The sequence below is a fragment of the Triturus cristatus genome, chromosome 3_1, assembly GCF_964204655.1.
Source record: "Triturus cristatus chromosome 3_1, aTriCri1.1, whole genome shotgun sequence".
In the NCBI taxonomy this organism is placed as follows: Eukaryota; Metazoa; Chordata; class Amphibia; order Caudata; family Salamandridae; genus Triturus; species Triturus cristatus.
In genome coordinates this window covers 826,865,786-826,887,109 of record NC_140583.1, presented here as the reverse complement: position 1 = coordinate 826,887,109, position 21,324 = coordinate 826,865,786, and the positions used below count along the sequence as shown (strand labels likewise).

Here is a 21,324-nt window from a genome sequence, read left to right as displayed (position 1 = left end):
TTCCAATTTTCTGTTAATACAAAGTGGGAAGTGTATGTCCAATAAGTAACAGAAGAGAGCACTCTGGAACAAAACAAATACTACTACAGAGCTGCAAACCAAATTTGTGGCAGGTCACTAACAAAATCAACATATAATTATACAAAACAAATATAATCAACATATTTGGAAGTGCTACGTAAGGATAAAAATGTTAATGATCAACCGGTTTCATGAAAACTCGTCGGCTCTAATTGGAGACTTGTGCATTAACAATGCTAGGATCTTGCCCAAACCTGTAAGAACAACATTTTAATGAAAAGGTTTAGTACAGTTGGAGAGATATACTACCCTTCAGCACAAGAATACACAGTTGCATACACCTGTAATAACCAAGGAAAATAGTTGCAGAACAAAGGGGAGACCAGGGTATATTTAAGGATATTAAGTAGTTAATAGTAAACATCTGAAATCCGATATTAAAAATGAGTTTTATTCAGCACAAACAGCTTTAAATACAATATCAGTACATGTAGGAAAACATCTGTTTCATAAATTTGATATATCAAACAGTTGAAGGCAGATTGATTATTGGCACAATAAAAAGGACACCCTTAAAGATATGGAGGACAAAATAATAGAGACAACACTGTCAACAAACAACAAGTAATATACTCACAGTCTCATAGCTTAACATCATCTTGGTTTTAACAGCATTTATTTTATAACATGGGACTTTCAGTATCAGCATTCAAAATGTATGTCAGCTATTTACACAACTGGCAGGTCAGAGCTTTCAGTGCAATGGTACAATCCTTTCCCATGAAATACTTACGAGTATGATTTCACAGAAGATGAACAAATGGTAGCTGATAGATGAAGTCGAAATGGAGATCAGCAAGTTGCAAAATGGCTGTGAAATGTTTTGTTTATTATGCCACATCATGTAATCGGGGGATCTTATGATGAAAAGTACATAGTCTTTTTATTGGTTAATAGTCTGAACTGTTAGCTCTCGGGGTCAGCATCAGGATCATTCAACTGCTGTCTTTTCAGGCTAACCAGTCTCATCCTCTCCTTGATGTGCTCTGCTGTAGAAGCCATGTCACTTGGGCTCCCTAAGTACTGTTCAGTTCTAGAAAAGAACACAGTATGCATGAATTGCACTTAAAATAAAGAAACTCCATATTGCCACAACTGCTGCAAACAAAATGTGGAATCAGGTGTGCGTGGTTATTAAAGCCTTCCAAAAAACAAAATAATCACCACATGTTCGCTTTAGTTTCTGAATCCCATGCCATCCTCTGTAAAACCTTAAAAAGGATTACAGTTTCCAAACCCCTTATGTCTAAAGCTAGGTACAATAAACCAACATATGGAGAAATAATGAATTTAAATAACGTTGCAATACGAATGACAGAATGTGTGTTATACAAGCTCAGAAAACATATGATAAAGCTTCTGCTGGCTGTAGAAAAATGTCAGCCCAGTGCTATATTAACGGGATATCATTTCAGAGTATTAATAACAATGATATACAAGACAATCTTGTAGTTTTCTTCATGTCTCTTAACTATGTATTTGGTGCCCCCAACGAAACTGCTTCTAAGCACCATGAATGGATAATAACAAAAGAAAAGCATAAGAAGTTGCAAATTAAATGATGATCGTCAGTCAGTAGGGAAATATTCATTCAATAAAAGATCTTCTTCCTCCTGATCTCATGAGATGGGAAGTTCAATTTTTGTTTTTTTAAACAAACTTTATTGGCATTTATTATCAGTCTGATCAACCACACATCTTGATACAAATATATTCTGGTCTTAATTGTTGGCAGTATATCCCCTAACCCGTCCTACATACCCGTCAACTTGGATCTAATATGTCCTTGTCTACTCTTGTTTTCTGAGGGAATAATGTTGCGTTGGCCTCGTGTTCCCCTCCACCCCCCCGCACCCAACCAATCAAAACCGTTAACTAGATCTGCCTTCCCCCCCACACACACTGCTGTCTCCCCATTGTACCCCTAGAGCTCTGAAGGCTTCCTCTCTTGTGTCGGACCGTGTGTGGAAGCCCTTCGCGGGTGCCCCCCTGTTCTGTAGCTACCCTCCCCTGTGAGAGTAGGTTATATGTCCCTCCCTGTCCGGGATCCCCTGTGCCCCCTCGTCCTGCCTCAGTCGCTAGGGTTGCTCCTGTTGTGGTGGTCTCTCAGGGGTAGAAGCGTCAGATGCCATCCGTCTCGCTGCATGTCGCCGATCATTGCCTCCCAAGCCCTGGCTCTCTCCTCCTTGCCTATCCCTCGCCTCGCATTCCTCAAGAGGACCCTGCTCTTGCATCCTGCCCATATTACTAGCTCCTGTTTCCACCCTTGTATGCTGGGGCCTCTCGGGTCTTTCCAGTTACGAGTGATTTCTCGCTTTACCAGGACAAAGGCGAGGTCCTGGAACCTGTCTGTGGTCCTAGTTTAGGCAGTGTGTGGAAACAAACCCAACAGTACATGTGTCGGTGTGCATGGTATTACCCTCGCTGTGATCCTAGCCGTCTCCTGCATCACTTCCTGCCAATAATGTGTTAAAGAAGTAGAGCTCCACATCATGTGGATGTAGTTCGCTCCCATTGCAGTACATCTCGGGCATCGGGCGTCCTCCCCTGCAAAATATTTGTTAATACGTTCTGGGTGTGATAAGCCCGGTGGAATGTATAAAAGCTAATCAGGTTAAAGCGGGCATTTCTGGAGACCTTGTCTGCCCGTTCGAGTATTTTCTCCCAATCCTTGTCTGCCAGTGGACTGGCGATGTCTCCCTCCCATTGGTTTTTCAACCGGTCCTGCGATTGTATGGTATCCCGTCCTATGGCCCTATAAAGGCATGCGACCGCCTTGATAGTTGCCCCAGCCAAGCTTATATAATCACAGGTGGCCTGTCGATATGAGATGGGAAGTTCCATAATGTGGGATATAAACTGAACAGATTTCAGAACAGGGACAGCTGACAGTCTTGAATGTGCAAGTATGTGCAATATGGACATGGAAAAGTCTAGCCTTTTGGCACACTGGCAGCCCTCAAATATGCATCAAGGGGATACTGTGAAGTTACCTTGAAGAAAATCATGATGTTTTAAAGTGAGCTTCACAAACATGAATTCCGGACAAAGTTTAAAGAAGGGCAATAAATGATTCGCCATAAAAAATATTCAATGTGATTACCGCAATTATGTATTTCAGATGAAAGGAAAAAAAAACAATGGAATGATAAAATGAATATTCATAGGAAGTAAAACAGTACTACCAAAAGTTAAGTGAGAAGATGGCACAGTACCAGAGTCATGAAGAAAGGAGAGCATTGATGCCAACACAAATATAGAAGTCTTGTCTATGAATAACCGTCATCAAGGATGAACTGCAAAATGTATCAGTCGCCAAATAAAGTCCACATCAAATATGATCGGATACAGTCCAAGGCTATAAATCAGTTGACATAGCGTTTCAATTCAGACAGTGACATTGTTGAAGCAATTGTCATATCTGGCGTCCTCCAAGTCCCATGTTGGCACTCCAAGCAGACACACACAAAAGCGAGCCCTGCTATTGCCAGAACGAAACTTTGAAATGCTCATTGATAGCAAATTCTACTCCACTACTGTGACACTTCCAAATGTGCCTAGATATAGTCCTGGACATTAGACATCAGACAGAAAAGCTGATGGTTCACTGCCACATATCCTTACTTGGGCCTGCAAAAGATTCTTCAGAGAATGATGCTTAATTAGGCTGATTAGGGTGCTACCAACAAATGTTTTCTGACACGTGTCCTGATGAAGACCCTCCACAATTTCTAGCCTAAAAGTGTTTCTCTACCAATGTGTAAGTGAGGATCACACCAGTTACGCATTTCAACAACCTCGAACGGATTCCTAAGCATTTCTTGTCCCAGGAGCAATGAAGCAAGGCATATGAGCTGTGTAAGCCCCACCAAATAAACACGCATAAAGGAAATCTTGAGTTGGGAATGGTACCAAACTATCTGCGAGGTTTAGTGTAATGCATCAACAAAAAGTGGAGTGCCCTTGCATTTTCTATCCCCCCAAAATGTGTACTATAGTGTGTGCACCCTATGCTGTACACTTTGCATGAGGCCAGGATGGACTTCAGGAATTTATTTGCTGCCTCAAGTCAGACCTGTCCAGCCCTAGGGTCTGTATAAGACGTCTCCTTTTCCCAAGGAAGGGCCATTCCAGGCAGGGGTCCTCTAGAAGAAAACATTCCATCCACCCACCGAATGATGGTGGGATGAAGGACCAACTTCCTGCAATTTAGGTCTGCTGGATATGAGAGCTCCTAAAGGTTTCATTGACAGAAAACTCTACCACTGAGTGGAACATTCTTGCCTCAGTCCTACATAGGCACTTCTCTGCAGGTACACAACCAAGCATTGTTACTCATACCCTGTGTCCAAGTACATTGCTAGCAGTTTCTTCCCATCAGTTAAAAAGGTAACAATAAAGTTGTCTAAGTAGACTTAGAACACAAAATGTCATGCTTGATGCAAACGCATACATTATCTGGGAATCGATGAAGCAGTTACATAATGCTGCCTGACTTAAACCACTTGCTCCCATATTCAAACCACAAAAAGATGAATTACAGATCTGTACTGTAAAAACAGAAATAACATAAAAAATTAAGCAAGCATTTTGTGGAAAGTTGGTTGGAAGTATATCTAGGTTGCGTTCGCCCGGTTCTTAGTTTTGAACTGCTTAAATAGGGAGATCAAAGTTTCAAACGTCAGAGCCTATAAAACCTAGCAAAGATTTAAATGAAAAAAAATTGAAACAAGACAGTTAAAGTAAAGACAAGATTACATCACATAAACTGACCCTCTCTTAACACGGTGCACACATGTTCTGTCCATTATGGCCTGAAAATCGAATGAGTTTGATGATACTTAGATGAGAGATAAAAAAACCCAAATATTTACAAATGTATATGTGATAACATTGTCTTTAGGAAGCAGATTCACATTCAAAACTACTTTGATAAAACAGATGTCAAAACAGCATTTTCTTTTTTAACACAAATATACACTTTGATCTGTATAATAATAGGTTACAAATGTTTAGTTGTGGCACACCTTATTTGGGAAAATATGAAATAAGTATACAGAGTTGTAAACAGTTATCTAGGCAAGGGTGACTACACCATGACATATGAGGTGAATTTCTTCTGCATGAAGAAACTAGATAAGGACCTTCAGAATTAAATAAAGCACATGGCGTTATTGGGAGTAGAGAGAAAGGTAATCATCGGGGGGGATCGCTGCATGTGAAGCAAATGGTGGCTTCGTAAGGGCGAATGGGCGTAACAAGGATATAGATGCTATGAACACAGTGCACTTGATAACCTAGGTCTCGAGACACATTAGTAAATTGGAGAGAAAGAAAGTGTTACCTGACCCTGTTCCCTGACAAAGTCCTGTGCTCGATCAAGAAGTGTGTACTCCATAAACAGAGATGGCTCTTCTGCCAAAAAAACACTGAATATCAACAGATGGAGCCAGGAGAAGTATTACCAATGAGATCAAGGAACCTTAAAAAGTGATACTCCAAAGACAGGGGATCTCAGAACTAGAAAGCTGGGGTCCATGAGCGCCAAAGAAAAATTATGGCTAGCGATAAGCAACTTCAGGACGCGGAAACATGGAAAAAATAAGAGGCAGCCAGACTCAAGAATGAAGTGAGACAAACAAGATACAGTACCAATAAGAAATGAATTAGAGTCCACAGCAACTAGATAGACGACATGAGAATGCTATACCTAGGAAAAACACAGAACAGACGGTCAGAACAGCCTCGACAATGGGTTAGGTGCAGAACAACCCATATTATAGCTGTTAAGCTACATCACAACTACTCTAACTTGCCCAACTAAGAGGCTATAAATGGTTTTAATCCTGTTCCTGAAATGAGATCTACTAACTCCCGAATTCAAGAAACATCATCACAACTAACATGGATTAGACAGACGGATGCAATACGTACCTCCCCCATTGTAAAGCAGACAACAGAGACAAACATGTTACTTACCTTCGGTAATGCCTTAGCTGGTAGAAAGACTATCTAACCGCAGATTCCTTATTTTATAATATTCCCCAGGTGTCAGACTGAGCGATACCTCTGCATGCTGACAGGTGGCATTGCTCAGCTCCACATCGGCCACGTTGTGACGTCACGGTGCCCATAGAGGCGTCACCCCAGCGCGCTCACATCAGTTTCTTTCATGAAACTTTCTGTGCCAAAAATGAAGAGCCACTTAAAAACCAATGTAAATCCTTGACCAGTGTGCCATATATAGCGGAATCTTTTGAGTATTCAGCACAGTTCGCAAAGTGGGGAGGATGGGCAGGTGCGGAATCGGCTGTTTGATAGTCTCTACCAGATTACAGTTATCGAGGGTAAGTAACTTGTTCATCTGATAGTTCTAACCGCAAATTCCTCACCTTAGAATAGATATCTTAGCAATACCTCCCTGGAGGTGAGAATGTGAACAGGCTAGACCCAAAAGTCCTGGTGGACTGAACAAGCAAAGTACCTATCACAATGGACCTGACTGTCAAAGCAGTAATGTTTGGTAAACATGTTAAGGGATGGCCATGTAGCAGCGTAACAGATGTCCAGGATAGGTACCATGCTCACTTGCGTCCTAGTGGCGGCCGCGGCCCTGGTGGAGTGGGCCTGCAAGACCTCAGAGGGTTGCTTGTTTGGCAGTGCGTAGCAGATCTTTATGCAGAGCACAATCCAGCTGAAGATGGCCTGTTTCTGCACAGCCTTGTCTTTCTTTGCTCTGTCAAACCCAATGAAGGGTTGATTGTCCACCCGGTGGTCTCTGGTGTAATCAATATAGGAGAGAGCTCTCTTAGGGTCCCGGCGACGGAATCTCTCCTCCTCCTTGGAAGGATATGGCAGTGGTGCTCTGGACAACGTAGAAGGGAGGGGGCACGTGTCCTGAGGACCAGCTTGTCTTTAAAGAAAGTGGTGTACAGAGGGGGGACCGACAGTCTGAAGCTCACTGACCCACCTAGTTGATGTAATGACCACCAAGAAGACAGTTTTAACAGTCAGGAGCCGCAGAGGACAACTATGTTCTGGCTTAAAGGGGGTACAGATCAGGTAAGTTAGAACCAGATTAAGGTCCCATTGGGGCATAAAAAATGGGGCAGGCAGAAACAAGTGTCGCAGGCCCTTCAGGAAAATAAGTGCCAACTGGTGACCTAAGCAGGGACGGTTGGTCCGGCAGCTGCAGGAAGGCCGAGATGGATGGCAAATAACCCTTAACAGTGCCCCGGGTAAGGCCTTCCTGGGCCAGTGAAAGAACAAACAACAAAACCTCTGATAGATGTGCAGAAAGGAGATTCACCTCCTGGTGGCGAGGAACACCAGGCCACAAATTTATCCCAGCAGCAGGCATAGATGGTCTTAGTAGAAGGACACCTGGCAACCAAGATGACATCACATACTTCGGGAGGAAGATCAAAAATTCTCAACGGCTGCCATTCAATCTCTATGCATGATGGAGGAGAATGTATAGGTTAAGATGAAGAACCCTGCCCTGCTTCTGCGACAGGACGTCAAGGTGGAATGCGTCACCATGCAAAAGCCACCTTGGAAACTCCAGCACTCAGAAGTGCTGACACTGGGCATTCTTGGTGGTGGCAAACAGATCGAGCCACAGCTCTCCCCACTTTCAGAAGAGATCTTGCACAACCTCCTTGTGCAGATTAGGCCTGGGCGGAGCTCCACGAAATGACCAAAAAACTCTGCCGCGCTACGCAGAGTTCGGCAAGCAGCGGAGTGTGGTAATTTGCTATGTTCGCACTGATTTTTAGCACCAAGTGTTTGTCCCAGGAGCAACTTTAAGTGGTGCCAGGGTGGCATCGGGTCAGGGATGATGATCGACTCGTCGTCGAGGGGAATAGGCAGGTCTGGAGAGGAGGCCTGATGGAACGGAGCTGGGGTATGTAGAGGTGCTAGTGGTGGCGTTAATCCGGATCCAGGGATGGATTCTGAGGAAATAAAGGAACTGAAGTCAGCTCGCCACAATGGCACCTATATGGGCACCGCGACAGCACAAATATGTAGGCAAAGGACCGACTTTTCAAACTACACCACAAACATTCTCTCAGGCAAGGGATAGTAAGCCAACCCTACCTTCACACTCACCAAACACCAGAGAGACAGAGGTAAGAGGCCAAGCAATTGCTGGCTGCTGCATTACTCCACAATGCTAAACGAAAACCCTAACACAAAGCAAAGGGCATTCCTGCAAGATGAGCAAATAAGTACATGGAAATAGAAATATTGCTAATTCAATGCTATTTTGAAGGGAACATAACATGATCAAGAAACAGCTATAGAAGGGCCTAAATGTAATGAAAAAGTATAGAAATTAGTTACAATGAGACAAAGACATAATTTTTAAATGATGAACAACAGAAATCTAGATATACAAAGGTGTCTCATCTTAAAAAGCATGCTGTAGAGTAACTGACTATGGTAGGCTCACCTTTAACAGTCAGCACTCGAGGATGGGGAAAACGAATCTCCCCCAAATTCAGAAGATGGGCGGCGACCACCAACAACACATTTGTGAACATCAGAGGAGCGCTGGTAAGGGTAAAGGGGAGCACAGCAAACTGAAAATGCTTCTGGCCTACATTGAGCTGCTGGTAAAAACTGTAGGACTGCAGGACAGGCACCTGAAAGTACGCGTCCTGCATGTACCCGGCAAGCATCCAGTCACCCTAATGGAGGGCAGACTGAACTTGGAAAAGTGTGAGCATTTTTAATTTGTCCTTCCACACGAATGCATTTAGAGAGTGAAGTCTACAATAAGACAACGTTCTTCTACGGCGCAAAGAAATAGCAGGATTAATATCCCATCCCCACTTCCAAGGTGAGCATCCTCCCAATGACCACTTTGGCCAATAAGACCAACAGCTCTTTATGGAAGATGTATTCTGCCTCCACCTGGATGGTTGTGTGCCACCAAGGGCAAACTAAAGTGGTTTGAAGGCTGATGTCCCAGGGGTGGAAGACTGAATAGAGCGTTCTCCCTGGCACCCTGTGCTATGTATGCGTGATACCCGCCTGTGCCATAAAAGTACTGTTTTGAGGTTAGCCGTGCATGACATTGCCTGTACACCAGCTGTCTAGAGTGAACTTGGAAGGAGAAATACTGACGGGGAAACGGACAGGCAGGGGTGGAAAGGCTCAAGAAACACGATGTGGCTATGTTTTTCTTAAAGCATTTGATGGCAGAGTCAGTATTCCCACCATATAGGAGGGACCCAGACAAAGACACATTCATAATGGATGCCTGTACATCTCCAGGAAACCCAGTGGATAGCATACATTCATTTCCACGAAGCACCACACCAGTGACCACCACTCACCCCAAGCAATCTGTAGTATCACAGCCAGACTTAATAAATTACTTGGCGGCATCACGGCCATCCTGAATGGTTTGAATCAAAGTGCCTAAAATTCCCCAAGACCGACAGCAAGAACTTGTTGGCCATGTACCACAGCGCATGCATATCACGACCTAACAGGCAGATTGCACTGATTGACAGTAATGCCAAGCTGGCGAAGAGAAAATAATCTTCCCGGATGCCTCAATCCTTTTTGACTCCCTGTCTGGAGGAGTTGTGGGAAACAAATTAGGATTTACTTTACTGGTAGAGGCAAGGACTAGAAAACTCTCAGGAGCAGAATTCTTGGTAAGAAAATCTAGGTCGCCAGCTGCGGCATCTGGCACTAGCCTGTTCACTGATGGGTAAGAGTAAATCTCAGCCCAAGTGTCCATAAAAGTGCCAGTTAGGGCTTCCTTAAATGGAAGTAAGTACTCAGATGAAGCTGGCCTAGGATGCAAAAGCTCAGTAAGGACTTTTGCTTTGACATCAAGTGAAGGCAGTTATATGTCTAGGACCTCAGCCACATGTCTAACCACAATGGCAAATGAAGCTAGGACCTCAGCCCGATGTCTAATCACAATTGCAGATTAAGCACTCTTCTCTGTTGGAGGTCGAGGGGCAAAATCAACCCAGCATCAGCATAAGTATCAAGCTTATTCACCCCCTGCAAATCCATGCGAACACTGTTATCATAATGAGGTAAAGCGTTCCCATCATCACCCTCAGCATTGTGGGGAGTAGGAGGAGCCAGCGACTATGATGGCCGCACTGAACTGAAGCTCCGTGGTTGACCCGCTCTCTAGTATCCGGAGCGGCGCTTCACCACGATAAAATCCCACTGGATGCACAATTCCCGCAATCGGAATGCTGGCTGTTCTCAATGATCAAAAAACACCCTGTCTGTGAACCTGATCAATCGTGTTATGCCCTGCGGAGCCCCAAGCACAGGAGTGAGCTAAGATAACGCCCGGAGACCTTTGCGACCACACTCGGAGGCCGGGAGCCAGGTACCGATTCCCCCCTGTGGTGGTGGTGCAGCGACGTCCGGGTCTCCCCCCTGGTGGGGCACTCGAGCGGACACCAGAGATCTGGGGCTGAATGTCTCCACAGCGACAGCGCTAGTTCTTTGTCATTTCCGGCAGTACTGATCATTGTGCCGCCGTGGGAAGGCAAGGTCATGAACTCTGGTATGTGAGGGCTATTCTCCAGCAAGGAATCCGCCGATAGAAGCGGCTCGGAGCAGAACGGCTCCTGAACTCTGGAAAGGCGGCAAAAGCTCTGATTATCCCCCTACGAACACCACAGACAAGTGGCCGTCCTCCCCACTACCCTCAACTAAACTTAACACCTACTACCTCCCATGCTCGGCACGAACCCCGGCCGCCTGGGCCACACTACACGCAACAGACTTTCAGGAGCTTCCCCTCCGGTGCAACAACCAGGCGAGAAAATACTCGTGGAGGAGGATGCCCGACTCTAACATGGCGGTCGCGCAAGTCACAATCATCAGGATGCAGCGATCGAGGGATCGTAAAATACCTGGGTGCCTGACCTTGACATGGCCTCCACACAATCGGACTAAACAACTTTGCTCCTACCTTCCATTCCTCCCTCTAGAAGCCCTTCCTCCACCCACCCCCTTGTCACTCCACTGGTCTGCAGCAAATAGAGAAGCCCCTCCACCCACACCGGAGCCCTTGGACTGGCACATGTAATCTTCCTCCAACCGTTGAGACCTAACTAGCTGACCGATGCCCGGTGGAGCTACCTGTTAGCTAAAGAGGAGATGGGTTGTGGACTTCCCCCTCGGCCGCCACCTACCCAGCCGGACTTTGGGCAGACTTTCCTTCATCTCTCCGTCATACTCTCCCCCTACCCTATTACCCTACCCTTGCTTGTCTTCATATGCTCTTTAAAATGTTTTTTTTTAATCCGAGACCTTGCTATTTGGCCGATGCCCGGTGAAGCTACCTGATCGCTAAAGAGGAGATGGGCCGTGGACTTCCCCCATGGTTGTCACCTACCCAGCCGGACTTGGGGCAGACTGTCCTTCGTCTCGCAGTCGTATCTCCCTCCTACCCCTTTACCTTACCCCTCTACCCTCTATTTATCTCAACTCCTATGCTCTCTAAATGTTCTACTAGAAACTTATGTAACCTGTTAACTGTTGTAATTTTGTAACTTTGTGGTACCTCATGTAAAACGCACTGATAACTTCGGGTCTAGCCAGCGCTTTATAAAACTCAATAAATAAATAAATTGTGAGGTGGTGGCAAAGTCTAGTCAGAATCGGAGTCAAAAAGATGATGGAGCCTCTGAGAAAGGCTCCATGGTAGAAATCTTTTTTCCAAGTCAGAACATATAGGAACCAGGTACACTGGAGAGGAATCATAGCACAATCTCATTGAAGTCGAGACTGGTTTGGGCACCTCAGTCGGCAGGTGCTTGGCCTCATGCACCAGTGACTTTGGGACAGGTGTCAATGAAGGTGGAAACATCACAGATCTTGGAACCACAGAAGAAGTCAGTACCAGAGTCGATGTGTACCCAGAGGTGGATTCAAGGGATTCTGGTGGTGCAGAGGGCGAACCCGCAAGCAGTAATTCCTGAAAGCTACCTAGAGGGAGCCACATAAGTGTCATAAATATGCTGCATGGTCCCCCTAAAGGCCAAGACCTGTTCTGGTGTCGCCAAAGACCCAAGAAACTCAGGGCAGAGCAGGGCCTGTTATGGAATTGACTTCTCGATCGAGGATCGTAAGTGAGATTAATTTGCACCTTGATGCCCTCTCACCTTCTTTTTAGACAGAGACCAGTGGATGGGGTAGAGTCCCGCTTCAACTTCGTCAGAAATTGGTAGCATTAGCTAAGCGGGGTGGAAACCCACCTCAAATAATAATCATAATCCTTATCAGGGTGAATCACCAATGTCACTGTGCTTAACTATCTGGTAGCTTGGCACAAAGCAGTCAGAGGAATGTGAAAAGTATTTATAAAGTACTTCAGCAGTAATAAAGTAAAAACAAAACCCAAGGAAAATCCCGAACCAAATTCGAAAAATAGAGTACATTTTAATTAACAAAAAGACACCACAATGACAAAAATCGAAGCAGAACTGAAGATATGAATATTCAAACTATGAACTAAAAATAGTGCCAAAAAGTATAACGTACCAACCACAGTTATCTGGTCACGCTAGACTAGTCACGATGCAGCATGGGTCGGATACATGGACCATGTTCATCCTGGTGAAAAATTTAAGTTCGGACAGAGAATCTCTGAAGTCCATGATCATGAAGGCCTCATTGTCCACTTGTTGTTCAGCATTGGTCCTGTTGAAGCCCTCTACTTTTGGACTTTTTTCTAAGTCAGATCTCATTCAACAAGGTGAACCAGCTAGCTAAGGACGACTGACGATTCAACGGCTTCAACGGTGATCCGGTACCTCACACTTCTCCAGGCAGAAAGTTGGCAAAAAGTTTCTCTGTCCCAGATCTTGCAGTTTGGGAACAAGAGGAGAACACCCAAACACCAGCCAAGGGTCCTTGACTTGGGCAGAGTCAACTTGAGGGTTAAGACTCATTCCGGCAGAAGCCAACACTAGGGTCCAGGGCAGGTCTACTTAGTACTGGTCAGGTGGATAGTTTCAGGGTAATGCCTATGGATGCCTGTTATGTCCCTGTAGCTCAAACAGGTCAGCCAACTGACACTTGGAATCACTTTTCGGGTCCTGGGTTCAAGACAAGCAGGTCCTGTCTTCCTTCAGGTTGCAGACAGCAGGACAGTCCTTAAAATCTTCAGAAGCCCAGGAGTGTTCTGAAGAGGGTGCTCTGGATGCCCAGTGTCAGGAAACGCCTGCCCACTCCCTAGCCAATGTATTAAAAGTTTCCAGAGGACACCCTACCCCACTTTTGAAGAATGTTCTGTGTGCTTTACTGTAAGCTATCCCTCCATGCCCCTCTCTACCTAAATCCAACATGGCAGACACTTTCTTCCACTGGTCAGAGCTTCCCATTCTCATCCAGAGGTGTGGCTATGATAATGGTAAACCGTTCCTTGTGGTCACTCCAAACCAGTTCTAGGGCAGTTCCACCCTACCACTGGTTTGGAGTCAAACTGACTAACAACACAAAATGGAGGCAAGCCTTGGTGTTTACTACATCGGCAAGTGACAAGATGGGTATCCTGTGAAGCTCAGGAAAGTGCTGGGTACATCTCCCCCAGGCCATCCGGGTCAAGGAAGAAAAACATCTCTCTGCATCCAAACCCTTTGTCCACTGTTTGGCAGCAATCCACATCTCACCACCATCGGAAGTCAGGGACACTGGAACACTGACAGAAAGGCCTCTTTCGGCTTAGGCAGGAAAATGACAACTTTCCAAAAGTATCATTTTCAAAATAGTAATATAAAATCCGACTGGACCATTACGTTTAATTTTAAATTACTATTAAAATGATTCCTTGAACCATTCTCCGAGCTGCTCCCAAACTGAAACTAAGCACTGTAAGTTGTTATAGTGTAAGCCAGTGTTTTCCTATGGGAAAGCCAGCCTTGCCACAGCGAAAAAGGACTGTGGAGGTTTTTCACTGTCAAGGCATGTAAAATATTAAATACACATGACCTGCTTTTTAAATGCCATGCACCTTTCCTAAGAGCATTTAGGGCCTACCAGGTCGAAATGGCAGTTTAAAACTAATAGCTCGAGCTGCAGTGGCAGGTCTTAAGGCAGGTTTTACACTTCTACTTTAGTGGGTGGCAAAATGAGGGCTGCAGTCCGTAAGTAGCATTTAATTTACATGCCCTGGGTACATGTAGTACCATCTATTAGGGAATCGTAAGTAAATTAAGGGCACATTCCTCGCAAGTCTTGAAGTCGTCTCAAAAGGCTAACCACCAGGGCAGACCTTGTGTGCGTCTGTCATTGACATACATTTCTGACTGTTGCGTCACAATTTGACCTATAGTTTTCAGTGGGGTCATATTTCTCATGTACACTGGATAAGACAATTTTGAAAGAATAGGTCAACTGACGAAAAGGGAGCGGAGCACAGGATTCATGTACCAAGGAGCGGAAAGAAAGGAGCTGATGTCAGCACACAGGCCGTAAGCATATATATGCGCCACTACATCACTTCCAGGGCAGAACGATGCCAATGCAGTGCCGCACAACTCCACCTAAGCATGCATGACAGTACTGATATGAACACCTCTAGATACAGTCTAGTGAATACTCTAAAGGTGAGGAATCTACAGGTATGTAAATATCCATCAGAAACCAGGACTACCTGTCTGAAACACAGTATCTGGATTTAAAAGTGTCTCAACCAATCAGATACGCTGATTCGTAGAAATGCTGCTTCAGTCATAATATTTGCTATTTTAAGGAAAAAAGGACAACACATTTAATCAGACAGATTTCTGCTTCTGTGATGAATTTGTTTTGCGGATCTTTGTAAAACATACTACTATACCACATATGCATATGTCTTACCCATCAGGATAAACAACAGGCATAGTTAATCTATCCAAAAGTGATTTGCCCACTGCTTCAACTTCATCATATTGGTCCAGGTCATTGATGTCTTCAGGTTGATCCGGACAATACTGCAAAATCTGCAATAAAGTAAGGAATATGATAACATGATAATGACATAAAAGAACTGTTTAAAAAAAAACTCATTTTTAATTCAAAGAACAGTCTGGATGTCATCCATTTCAGGTGTGAGCTATGTCACTGGTGTTCTCCATCCACAGAAGATGGATTGAAAACAAACTTGAGTTACCACAAGGAGTTAAAACCAAATTAGTTAAAAAAAACAAAAAAACTCCTCTGACACATTGAGCCACATGCTGCACTCTCGCTTCAGACCACAGCCACCATCACAGATAACATTACTCTTCATCTTATAATCATAAACCCCGCTACTTTATGCAAATGATCACCATTGCAGCAACCCACTGTCGTGGAAATGAAGATATGATGGCTGTTGTGCCTCTTGTGCTGACCGCAGCAGAAAAAGTTACGGCTTTCCCAGGTAGTAACTTGATTATCTTCCTCTCCTTCTATTAAGGTAGAACAGGTGACACACCACTTTTACACCATTCTTTCCAAAACTAACCCACTTCTAGAGCCAGTAGAGAACATCACTCTGATAATGAATCGACGAGTTGACCCATCCTTTCAGAACTTCGTGACCGCAGGAGAGCTGCCGCTTTCTCTTCATTCCACGTTAAGTGGCATTGGGTTTATTTTTAAGCCCGGATTATACTGGCTACCAACTGCATTTCCCTTTGATGAGGGAGCAGGGAGAGAAGAGTGACCCGCTGCACACCTACACGGTCGCCATCTTGCCTCCCAATGTCGACTTGTCTGATGGGGCATAACACTAATAATAATTAGTAGCTCAGGATGATTTTCATCGAACACAAGTAGCTCTAATTACTGGTAAGGTTGATGACCCCTGAACTACACTGACGTGAAGAGGGTCCTCAACTACAGAAGCAAAAGGACCAAGTGGCAGCAACGCAGTACCAAAAATGAACAGTAACTCATAAATAAACAGTTACTGAGCTTAGGGCTTAGCTGACAGATAATTAACCATGCCAGGATCACAAAAACCAAAGGAATAGCTTGGAGTGCACCCTCCAGTAAAGAGCAATTAATTTATAACAATGGTTAGCATGCCATTTATCAAGATTTACTGACTTTTAGTTTCAACCTCATTACTCTTTTGTTACACTCAAATGTACCCATATTCTGCTGTTCCCAGTATTTTACAACCCTGGTGATGTAAATAATAAGAATAAAATCACTTTAAAATAAAGATAATTATTAGAATTGTTACAAAGGCATTGTTAATTATTTTAAAACCAAGTTGGAAACACGTCTGCTAACAAAGCAACAAATTAAATGCTTAATAAGAATAAAATCACTTTAAAATAAAGATAATTATTAGAATTGTTACAAAGGCATTGTCAATTATTTTAAAACCAAGTTGGAAACACGTCTGCTAAACCGAAGCAACAAATTAAATGCTTCCACTCCACAGATGGGAAACTACAATAAGGGAAAAGATACAGACTGCTTGGTTGCTTACCTGGGACACACACAAGGTGCCAAGATATTTCCATTACAACAACCAGCCACATCTTCATTCACGGCATAGACCTTTCATTCATAATGAGAGTATTGTGTGGATTACATCTCAGCCACTTGGTATTCTAACCACAGAGTGCCATAATGTCACACACTAGGACACTGAAAATATAGGTGTATGCTGCTCCACCCTAATTGCAACAAAAGGATTATGTTTCTTACCCTGTAAACATCTGTTCTTGGCACGTAGTGCTGTAGATTCACATGCTTTGCATACTCCTGCCATCTAGTGTTGGGTTTGGATGTGTGCAGGTTGTTTTTCTGCGATGAAGTCTTTTGAGTATCAAGGTCAAGTGACTCCTCCTCTTGGTGATAATGCGCATGGGTATCAACTCCATTTGCTAGACTGTTTTCCCACAGACGGATGAGAATGGAGTGTAAGTATCAGTAAAGAGATGTCCATGCATATGAAAAGTTTAAAGAAACTGCAACAACCACAGGTGTCCGGGGGGGAGGGTGGGTGCAAGTGAATCTACCGAACTACATGCAAAAACAGATGCTTACAGGGTAAGTAACATAATCCCTTCGAGGCATGTGTGGCTGGTGATAGACATGCTTTGCATAGACTGTAAAGCAGTGCCCTCCAAAAGTGGTGGCGAACCTGTGGGTGTTGCAGTTGTTTGGAAAAGTGTAAGCAGCACTGCCTGACCCACGTTAGCTTGTTGGCATGCAAGAACATCCACACAATAATGCTATGTAAAAGTGTGTGGCGTAGACCCACGTAGCTGCTTACTTTTGTCAGCTTTTGGGATATCGCCCAGGTTGTGGTGCATTTGAAGAAAAGGTTCTTGAATGGTAAGTGCCTGTATCTCACTGACCCTTCTAAGGGAAGTGATGGCTACAAGAAAAGCGGTTTTCCATGTTAGAAATTGTAGTTCGCATTTGTGCAGAGGTTCGAAGGGAGGCCCCATTAGCCTTGTGAGAACGATATTTAAGTTCCACACAGGTGAGGGTGGCACTCTGGGGGAAATTATTCTTTTAATGCCTTCCATGAAGGCTTTAATGGCAGGTACTCTAAAGAGTGATAGATGTTGCCTGTTTTGTAGGTAAGCTGCAATAGCTGCGAGGTGTAATCGAATGGACGTATAGGCTAGATTGCACCTTTGTAGGTGGAGTAAGTAGCGAATATGCTACTTACGAGTATGCATCTGTTCTTGGCATGTAGGGCTGCTGACATTCATATCTGTGCATAGATCGCCGCCTAGTGTTGGGTCCGGATGATTGCACATTGTTGTCCTGGAAGAGTCTTCGAAGTATCACGAGATAGGTGGCTCCTCCCCTGGACTACAGTGTGCATGGGCATCCCCTCCATCCTCAGATTGTTTTTCGCCATTGTGGCATAGATAAAGTGTAATACAGTGAATGATGACCATGCTAACTAGTAATTACTGAATGCTACAGCTGCTACAGGCGCCGGGGAGGAGGGTGGGCGATATGAATGTCAGCAGCCCTACATGCCAAGAACAGATGCATACTGGTAAGTAGCATATTCGGTTCGAGGCATGTGGGCTGCTGAATTCATATCTGTGCATAGATTATATAGCAGTCCCTCCATTTAGCGGCGGCTACCCGTGCGAGCTGCAGCAGTCTGAAAAAGAGTTTTGAGAACAGCCTGTCCTACAGCTGCTTGCTGTCGTGAGTGTACATCTACACAGTAGTGTTTTGTAAAGGTATGTATAGTGGACCATGTGGCTGCTCTACATATCTCCTCTAAAGGAATATTTCCCAGGAAAGCCATGGAGGCCCCCAACTTTCGTGTGGAGTGGGCTCTTGGGGGAACTGTTAGCGTGCGCTTAGCTTTTTCATAGCAAATTTGTATACACTTAACTATCCACCGAGCTATTACTGCTTTGGAAATGGGGTTGCCTTTGTGCTGCGGAGAAAAGGCAACAAATAGTTGTTTTGTCCTCCTGAAACCTTGTGTTCTATCAATATAGTATATGAGAGCTCGTTTGACATCAAGTGTGTGGAGCATTCTCTCGGCTACATTCTCAGGATTAGGGTAAAACACTGGTAGTTCTATGGATTGGTTCATATGGAACTGCGAAACTACCTTGGGCATGAAAGTAGGGTTGGTGCGTAGTACGACCCTGTTTGCATGAACTTGTATAAATGGCTCTTGAATGGTTAGTGCCTGAAGTTCACTAACTCGTCTCAGAGAAGTAATGGCAACTAGGAAAGCTACCTTCCATGTTAGAAATTGAATCTCACAGGAGTGTAGAGGTTCAAAAGGTGGTCCCATGAGTCTGGTGAGGACCACATTTAAGTTCCAGACTGGTGACGGGGGGTGTCTGGGGGGAATTACACGTTTGAGGCCCTCCAGGAAAGCTTTGATGGCAGGCACTTTGAATAGTGAGAGGTGCTGCCTGTTCTGAAGGTAAGCTGCTAGTGCGGTTAAATGGATACGGATGGAATTGTATGCCAGATTGCATCTGTATAAGTGTAATAAATAACAGATAATGTTTTGAGTTGACGCATCCAGCGGATTTATGTCATTATTTTTACAATAAATGACAAATCTTTTCCATTTGGCCGCATAGCATGCTCTGGTAGTGGGTCTCCTCGCCTCCTTGATGATATTCATACATTCTGGAGGCAAGTTTAGGTAGCCAAACTCTAAGATCTCAGGAGCCAGATCGCCAGGTTCAGCTGTTGCGGATCTGGGTGCTGAATTTCGTCATGGCTCTGCATTAAAAGTGTGGGTGTGAGCCGTAGCCTTTGATGCGGTACCACGGAGAGTTCCAGAAACGTGGTGTACCACGGCTGACGTGCCCACGTTGGAGCAACCAGGATGAGCGTCATCGAGTGTTGCTTGAGTTTGCGTGCCACCAGCGGTATTAATGGTGCTGGGGGAAAAGCGTACGCAAATCTGCCGGACCAGTTCATCCATATTGCATTGCCCTGCGACTGTGGATGTGGGAACCTGGCGGCAAAGTTTGGGCATTTTGCGTTTTCCCTTGTGGCGAATAGGTCTATCTCTGGATGACCCCACTGTTGGAAGTACAGCTGGAGTACTGATGGGTGTATCTCCCACTCGTGCATTTGGTGGCTGTGTCTGCTGAGCAGGTCCGCCATCTGGTTGTCCTTGCCCGGGAGGTGTTCCGCCATGAGGAAGATGTTCCTCTGAATGGCCCACTTCCACATGCTCTGAGCCAGATGAGACAACTGTGGCGAGTGTGTTCCTCCCTGCTTCTGTATGTAGTACATGGCAGTCATGTTGTCCGTTCGGATCAACACGACCTTGTTGCACAAGTGTACTTTGAATGCTTTCATTGCAAGGAAGATTGCCATCAGTTCCAAAAGGTTGATGTGCATCCTCCTCTGTTGCGTAGTCCATAGTCCTTGCACTGTGTAATGGAGTACATGAGCTCCCCATCCCTGGAGAGACACGTCCGCCGTCAGTATGATTTGTGGAACAGGCTCCTGGAACGGTCGGCCCTTGCAAAGGTTTTGTGGATTCCACCAATGCAGAGAGTTGTATGCCCGACCGCTCACCAACACTAGGTCTTTCAACTGTCCGTGGGCCTGATTCCACTGACGTGCTAAGCACTCCTGAAGCGGGCGCATATGTAATCTCGCGTGCGGGACTATGAAGATGCAGGAGGCCATCATGCCTATCAACTGCATAAACACTTGTGCCTGTAGCAAGTGTTGAGGTTTGAACCTTTTTATGAGCAACTGCATGCTGTTGATCCTCACTGAATTGGGCTGTGCCGTGGCCGCCAGAGTGTTTATGGTCGTGCATAGGTACTGCTGTACGTGGGAGGGTTGAAGGTGGGACTTTGGATAATTCAGTGAGAATCCCAGGCTGTGAAGAAGGTGAATAGTGCGGGACATGTGGTTGGCACACTGCCGGGCTGACTTTCCCTGGATAAGCCAGTCGTCCAGATACGGATAGACATGCATGTGCTGTCTCCTTAAGTGTGCCGCTACTGTCGCTAGGCACTTGGTGAACACTCTGGGCACCATTGTTACTCCGAAAGGGAGGACCTTGAACTGGTAATGTTGATTGAGAACAGTGAACCGGAGATATTTTCTGTGTGATGGGTGTATGGGTATATGGAAATACGCATCTTTGAGGTCTAATGTTGCGAGAAAGTCTCCCTGACTGAGCAATGGTAGTACTTGTTGCAGAGTGAGCATGTGAAAATGCTCTGACAGAATGTAACGGTTTAGAGGTCTTAGATCTAGTATGGGTCTGAGAGATCCGTCCTTTTTGGGGATCAGAAAATACAGGGAGTACACCCCGGATCCCCGTTCCTTCGCAGGCACGAGTTCTATGGCTCCTTTTTGGAGCATACTGAGAACTTCCTGTTGGAATAAGTGCAAGTGCTCTGCGGACATATGATGGTGTCTTGGTGGTATGTTGGGTGGAGTGGACGTGAACTCCAGACAATAACCGTACTGGATAATATCTCTTACCCACCTGTCTGTAGTGATGTATTCCCAGACCGGCAGGAACTTTTGGAGTCTCCCCCCGACAGGTGTTACGTGGTCGGGGGGCAGTGACAAGGCGTCACTGTTTGTTGGTGGCAGAGGACCTGGAGCTGTTGTTTCCGCGGCCTTTGCCTTTGACGTTGTTGCCACGGTATCCACCTCTATTATTTTTATTATAGGTGGTTTGTGTACCTCCTTTAGAGTACTGCGACTGTTGGGAGTTCTGGTTCTTAGATGGTCCTCTGGTGCTAGAGCGACGAAAAGACCCACTCCTAAACTGCTGTG

The 21,324-nt window shown here is 45.0% G+C and overlaps 1 protein-coding gene across 2 annotated transcripts in view; it reads right to left on the bottom strand.

Moving 5' to 3' along the window:
- Nucleotides 1-451: 451 nt before the first annotated feature.
- Nucleotides 452-21,324, bottom strand: part of SESTD1 (SEC14 and spectrin domain containing 1) — a 422,952-nt gene continuing 402,079 nt past the window's right edge. For both annotated transcript variants that reach the window (XM_085645200.1, XM_085645201.1), the window contains exons 17-18: nt 14,938-15,059; nt 452-1,114 (exon numbers count right to left, since the gene is read on the bottom strand). In XM_085645200.1, the coding sequence (XP_085501326.1) occupies nt 988-1,114; nt 14,938-15,059 (249 nt within the window). In that variant the 3' untranslated portion in view covers nt 452-987. The remainder of the gene's footprint in view (nt 1,115-14,937; nt 15,060-21,324) is intronic.